Source organism: Amphiprion ocellaris, chromosome 22 (genome assembly GCF_022539595.1).
Source record: "Amphiprion ocellaris isolate individual 3 ecotype Okinawa chromosome 22, ASM2253959v1, whole genome shotgun sequence".
NCBI classification, from domain to species: domain Eukaryota; kingdom Metazoa; phylum Chordata; class Actinopteri; family Pomacentridae; genus Amphiprion; species Amphiprion ocellaris.
Window position 1 is genome coordinate 9985704 of NC_072787.1, and position 7279 is coordinate 9992982.

General features: G+C 36.4%; 1 protein-coding gene across 2 annotated transcripts; it reads right to left on the bottom strand.

The window, feature by feature from the left end:
• Window positions 1–336: 336 nt before the first annotated feature.
• Window positions 337–7006, bottom strand: LOC111571994 (B-cell receptor CD22-like). 2 transcript variants are annotated; one of them, XM_035950601.2, is made up of 9 exons: window positions 6877–7006; window positions 6517–6592; window positions 6100–6159; window positions 5545–5928; window positions 4731–5036; window positions 4370–4633; window positions 3698–3782; window positions 2564–2603; window positions 337–2377 (listed from the first exon to the last, which is right to left on the bottom strand). In XM_035950601.2, exons 2-9 carry the CDS (start codon window positions 6581–6583, stop codon window positions 2159–2161), a joined length of 1425 nt encoding a protein of 474 aa, XP_035806494.1. In that variant the 5' UTR covers window positions 6584–6592; window positions 6877–7006; the 3' UTR covers window positions 337–2158. The 2 variants fall into 2 exon arrangements, with proteins under 2 accessions (XP_035806494.1, XP_023131219.1); XM_023275451.3 differs by lacking the exon at window positions 6877–7006 and having other exon boundaries at window positions 6517–6741.
• Window positions 7007–7279: the final 273 nt, after the last annotated feature.

Genomic DNA, 7279 nt, shown 5'->3' on the forward strand with positions numbered 1-7279 from the left:
AGTGCAATAATGTATAAAAATATTTTTTTCTATCAGCTTGTTTTGAATTTCTCAACAAGATTAACCTTTTCTTCAACTACATCAGAAACTCCAAGTCTACGTTCCTCATTTCGACAAAGGAACTTCTTCAACATTCAAAATTCATTTGAAGTACCACAGAATTGAGTTTGCAGTATTCACACTAAAGGGTAATCCAATTCTTACTCTACTTAATTCATGTTATAAAACAACTAAAATTAGTGCATGATTTTTACACAAAAACACATATTACTGCAGTATTTTATCAGTTACTGATTACATCTTGTGTGAAAAGATTGAGAAGGAAGCAACAGAAACTTTCGTCACAATTTGTGCTGCTAAAACAGCAAGCATTTTAAATTTTTATTTCGTTTAAATTATGAGCTACATACACATTTTCACTGGTTGTATGGCAAGCCTTTTATTAAAGTGCAACAAATAAATAGCTGCAAGAACAGCAACTGCTTCATCTTCATTTTGGTAGCATTAAGACACAAAAACACATGGATAATCGATAACTATGACACATGCTACATGAGTAAAACAAACTGATATAACAAAAAGCATAAAAATACATAAACATCCAATATAATACTTCACTGGTAATATACTGCTAATGTGACTGCAGATTGGACTTTCTTGAGTTGCCAATCATTTCTACAACTCCTAATTTCTGATGGAATGAAACACATAGGTCTTTGTCACACAAAACAATGATGCATTTTGGTTCTTTCATAAATTCACCATAGATCCTATGAAAATATGCTGCAAATGTGCTGAAAATATATCTGCTGGAACTGGACTAGTCAGTTTTGATGACATAGAAAGCTGTGCTCATTTTAGCCTCTTCTCATGAGTTATTACAATTGACTACAGCTGCTAACTCTGAGCCACTTTATATAGGGACCATCTGATCAATCACAAACTACAGTGGGAAAGTCTGAGGAGCTCAGCAAAGATCTAAAGAAGCAAGTCAGTGACTTGAGCAATTCAGGAAAGAAACTTGGTTCAATTTCAAAAACCCAGATCCCCAAATCATCTGTTCAAACAAATGTTTGTTGGTAAAAAATGCATGGCAAAGTTGTGTCACTGCCATGATCAGAGGAAAACGCAAGTTGTCACCAGCTGCTGAGAAATAGTCGGTCTGGATGGTCAACAGTCAACCCAGAACTGCTAAAAAGCAGGTCTGCAATAAATAAGAAACTGCTAGAGCAGAGGTATCAGTTTCCACAGTCAGGTGCATCTTAAATCATCATGGACTAAGAGTCTACTTCCTCCAGAAGCGACACTTTAAAGCTCGACTGAAGTTTGCTACTGATCACGTGGACAAATAAAAGGCCTTCTGGAGGGACATTCTATGGTCATATGAAATAAAAATTTAGTTATTTGGTAAAAATGACCAGAAACATATTCAGAGAAGAGAAGGTGAGGCCTACCCCAAGAATACCAAACCAACTGCCAAGCATGGCGGTGGCAGTATTGCGCTCTGGGGCTGTTTTGGTGCCAAAAGAATTGATGCTTCACACAAAGTGAATGAAATAATGAAGAAGGCCTGTTACCTCTACAATCTTCAGGAAAGCATAAAATCATCAGCCAGAAAGTTGGGTGTTCCAACAAGACAATGACCACAAACGCACATAAAAAGTAGTAAAGAAGCTGTTAAACTAGGCTAGGATTTAGGTTTTAGATGGGCATCCCCAAAGTCCTGACTTAATCCTCATCAAGAACCTTTGGACTGTGATGAATAAACAAATCTGTACGAGAAAGCCAAAAAATTTAGTTGAACTGCACCAATTCTGTTAAGAGGAGTGGTCAAAGATAAAACTAGAGGTTTGGCCATATTTCCAGAAGACCTATGAAAGAACCAAAATGCATTATTGTTATTTGTGACAAAGACATTTCAACCATTCCATCAAAGAAAATTAAGAGTTATATGAGTCATTGGAAACTCAACACTGCTATGATGTATATGGTCTTTTCAAGTGTATGTAAAATTTTGTTCACAGCTTTATGTGGGATCACCACAGACTACAGTCAAAAAATATACATATAAGCCAACATGAACATCATGAACATGTTAATATTGACTGGATGTGGAGATTCGTAGGCTCCCTGAATTTAATCATGCTTGTTTATTTGCTCATTTCTTCTTCACTTGAGCATAGATACACTCTGGGCCATCAGCAGTCTGTGTTGAGCTCTTGCACACTTTGACCTGTGAATAGATGACATCCGTCTGCTGTCTGTTGTCCTTCATGGAGTCTGAGGAAGGTCCAGGTCTTAGCTTGGAGAAGTCAATCACTCCGTAATGGATGCCTTCATTTTCTGCTGTTCTGGTTTGTTCTTGCAGAAGCGTATTCTGTGAAAAATGGACAAAATATGAAATGTTATGGCGAGCTGGAGACAAACTCATGAGACGAAATCAGCTGTTATCATCAGAAAAACCTCGATGCTATGCCAAAAAAGAGAAAGGAATCTGTTCTGTCACTGTAAGTAGAAACATATTCACAACACTAAATGTGTAACTACAGTACAGTTTTCCCACCTGCACTTGATGTGAAGTTGAACATGTTGACTTTAACCTCCTAGAAGAGAAAGCGGGGGTTTTAATTTAAGTATTCAGGTATAACAATTTCATTATAATCATCATTCTCAGTCTGGATTTTCTGGGAAGTCTGTTTTCAATGTTTTGTAAATAAGTTTAATAGGTCAGTGTGGAATACATTGTGCGACAGTGATCAGTAAATGGTTCTTCTGGATTCAGTCATCTGGGGCCCCCTGCCCAGCCATCTCTGATTCCGTGGAACCTTTTTAATCATAAATTACAGATACTTAAAATGGTGTATTTGAAATTTGAGGTTGATATATCAACTACATTGAGATAATTAAAAAAAAAAAAAAAGTCAACCCACTTCCAGCATTTTTTTTTGCACATTGACATTTAATACTATCTCAGGAACTATTAAAGGTAAAAGCCAGATTTTTGCTGCTATTTGTCATTAAGTGATTGATCCAGAATCTGCAATATTGCACAAGCAGCTGAAATAGTCTGTGATTGTGAATGAGTTGAAATATGAAAAAATTGAAGCGCTCATTAAAAGTCTAATCTCTGAGCACACAATGGGAAGAGGAAAGACTGTGAAATTGCAGGGATAACTTTTTTTAGATTCAGTTTTTCACTAAAAATACGTGATTTTTGCATCTTAACAGGTTTCCTCCACTGATTAGTCCTAAGATTCTGTTACATTGTGTTATGAAATGATTCACATTGCTTTGTCACTCATTTGAGACTCATGTCGAGAGATTTCAAGAAAATCCAGAAAATAGAAGAGTATCATCTGCATAATAACTAATATTTGGTCCATGTAACATTTTTCCTTGTGGCAGAATGTGAACAGAACAGAGATGATCCAAGTACACAACTCAGAGGAAGTCCACAAATGCATCTTTGGTTTTAATTCCGAGTAACATAAAAATTACTATGTTCCAGATATGAACTTCAAATAGTTTCCAAAATTTCCACCCCGATGGGATAATCAACAGCATCAAAGCAGGAACTGTGGTATAAAAGAAAACTAAAAAATAATCAATGTGATGAACAAGCTAAACACACATAAAAAAATAACAAAAGGATTCAGGATGATTAAACCTGGGCTTGATGTTGACCCGTGATGCTTACCAAAGGATGAAGACCACACACATGAGTACGATGACCCCAGTGATCCCTCCAACAACAGCCCCCAATGATGAAGGCTGTCCATTTTCTAACAAAAACATTAGAAGTGACCAAGTCAAGTTAATAAAAGTCATCATTGTCACTCTGAATTCAAGGTCAGCTAAACCCACAATACTTTGCAAATGTATCATCCAAGCATCCAAGCTGCAAGATCTAGCATTTCAAGTTGTAAATGCTCAACCATGACGCTGAATGCTTATTTCGCACACAAAAACACCATATGGACATGTTAACTTTAGGGGATCTTTCATACTTCTGTGAATGCTGAGAATGGAAAATCTATTCTGTCATAATTCCTACTTTATTCCTCTGTTGCTATATCCTCTGTGCAGCTTTCATTCAAATGTGTCCAATCTCTTCATTTCTACTTTCCCACACTATTTACTGCATTTTATGACGATGCCAACATTCAGGGTCCTGTTAACAATCCTTTTTTGAGGATATATTTATATTATTTTATATTTATATTTATATTTATTTATTTATTTATTTTCATTAACTTCTCATCAAAAACATTATTTGCAATTCTGCACACAGTATTTTTGCATATATTATGAGGTATAAAACCATTTGTGAAGCACTAAGTTTTCCAGTTTCAGATGCAGCCGTGTTTACCTGAAATACGTAGATGGATCTCTAGTGATGTCTCATGACCAAGATCATTTGTAGCCACACAGAAATAACTTTCTGTCATGTTGGTCATCTTGAGTCTGTGAAGGTATCCTTCAGCTACTTTCATGGGTCCATCTTTAGTTTTTAAGAACCAGAAGAAGTTGCTGACAGGAGGATTGGCTCTGCTGGAGCAGGTCAGGTTCACCCAGCTACCTGCTAACACCAAACCTGATGGACTGATGGATGCTGAGGTTTCTTTGGGGGCATCTGAGGAACATATGACAAAAATGTTCAACGTGAAAGATGAATCTGAGCCTTAAAAAGCAGAAGACATAAATCATGATGAGCAGACAGGATCACTCACATGTAACACTGAGAATCTGTTGTGTCTCTTTGGTCTTTCCAGGTTTTCCTTCATCCACAGGATATGTGGCAGAGCAGCTGATGTTGAATCCATCATGTGAGTCTGACAGAGTGATGCTCTGCTGGATTTTAGCTGTGAAGGTTCCATCTGTGTTTTCCTCTATTTGGCTGTGAGAGTTTTGTTGGAGGTTCCAGGTGAGTTGAGGAGGGGAGTGTGGACAGGGAGTGAAAGCTGAGCAGCTGATAGTGACAGACTTCTTCTCCTTCAGTTCACCTGAGATGTTCATTCTGGGTCTCCACGGAGAATCTGTGATTTCACATCACATTTTATTCATGAGAATACAACACATTGCACCTTGAAGCAGTGTTTAAAATGTACACACCTCCCTCCTTTGATATTAAAAGTTGCTTCAAATTCACATAGAAGTTTATAAAATCACCGCTGATGATATAAATGATATATAAATAGTTCCTTTATGAGTTCTTATCTCAAGTGTGTTGAAATTAACATAATAGTGGTATTTAAGAAAATATACTACATAACCACTAAATATATAGCACAAATCTACAAACAGTATTTAATTGTCAATCAGAACAATTAACATGACTGTTTTGTAACATTTAACCTCATAATAGCTGGATTATGTTCATTTTGTCATCTTTTATTATAGAAGGTAAAACCATGCTTTCCTTATTCAGTTGTCAGTTAAAAAGTAACGCTATTCTATAACATTTAACCTCATTGAAAGGAAGTGTCAAAATGAAGCATAGACGCAATATTAAAAAAAACCCAAAACAAACAGGGAATTCTTTACCATTAACCTCTATTTGAAGATGATCACAAGACGCTGTTGCCTTAAATTGCTCATTCTCAATTCTGAAGAAGTATGTGTCAGTGTGATTTGTGTTTAAATTTGAAAACAAAGTGGTGCAATTCCTTTGACTCAAGTTCCCAGTAATTTCCATCGGATAGGTGGTGACAGTCCCACTGCTGTTGAAGATCACATTCTTTGGATTATTTAGAAAACTAGAATCATCTTTAATCCACACTCCAAAGGTACGTCTTGTGGTGTTGAAATTCCAACCTTCTGCGACACGAAAGTTACAGGGAATTAATAAACAAGATCCACTCAGCGCTTCTATCTTCTTTGGTGCAGTGATGAAGAGGCTGGGTGTCTTTGAACAGTCGGCCAAAGCACCTGTAAAGTCAGCGTTATTCAGTTATTCAACCAAATGCTGGTTTTTATTACCCTGGGTTGGTAACAGTTTTTGTATAAAACATTTCAGTTTTCGGTCAGCTTTGTTCCCCTAAAAGTTCAGATTGCAAATGATGTCAGGAATATCTTCAAATAACTGAACAAACAACTCACCTGAAACAAAGAGAGAAGTCAGTAACATGATGACCATATTCAAAGGCACACACTTGTTCCCTGGAATTGCAAACAAAAAAAAAAACTGTTTAAATCGTCTCACTTGTGAAGTTTTTAATATGCTTAATGCCTTTTCCAGCAACTTCCATTATTCAGTTTTACTAGAAATTCGCCCTCGGCAGTCAGTGATTCACACCATCTGTATGGCGGTGCTTTAAAATTTGATGAAATATAAAAACTACAGCTAAAAACACAACACTTCATCAGTTCATGTTTTGTTTTTGTTTTTTGTCCAATGAAGTAAAACTAATCAACTGACAATTACAAACGCATAACAGATCTGTCAGTGCAGTGTACGAAGAATCACACAATGAAAAGAGGAAATTAAGAAATAGAAGTGGTAAAAGTTTTCCTTACCAAACGAGTCCATGGGAAGTTTTGAGCTAACAGTGAAGAGAAGAAGATTTTGTGTGCATGGAACCATGTAACCCAGCTGTAATATGATGGAAAGAAGACTTGATTGGAAAGAGGACTTGCTGTTTAAGAAAGTGAACTGAAGTCGGTTTTTTGGTTACAAAGCTGCCAGACGTCACATGACCCCGATGACTAAAATACAGAAATAGAGTCACTGTTGTCCTTCCTGCTAACACTGAAGGGCCAAAGGAACTGACAAAGCAAGATATTATAACGCCAGAAACTCTTCAGCTTGCTTCCTCATCTCAAAGACTTTTGGTAAAATTATACACATTTTGAACCTACCTGTATGATCAAACTTACCCAGAATGTATTAAATATCGGTCCCAGCTACATCCATGCAAACAGGAATGATGAGAAAGTGCTGAAGTTGCTCTCTACTTGTGAACCAAAAGTTCTCTCTTGTCTCTTTAAAAACTACATTTGAGTGTCATTAAATCAATTTCATGTACGCATCAAGTGAAGAAGTCAGTTAAGAAAGAAGGAAGGAAGTAAGGAAATTAGTTGAATCACAAAAAAACACCAGCTGTTGTGACTTATACTGACTCACAAAATAGGAAACTAAATGAAAGACAGTTTTATTTTTGTGAAGATCATTTTAACTGATTGACACAAAGCTGTAAAACACTTTAAAATGGTTAAATATTCATCCTAGTCTGAGATTGTCTTTAAAGTCATTTATCCATTACGGATTGGCAGAAAAAAA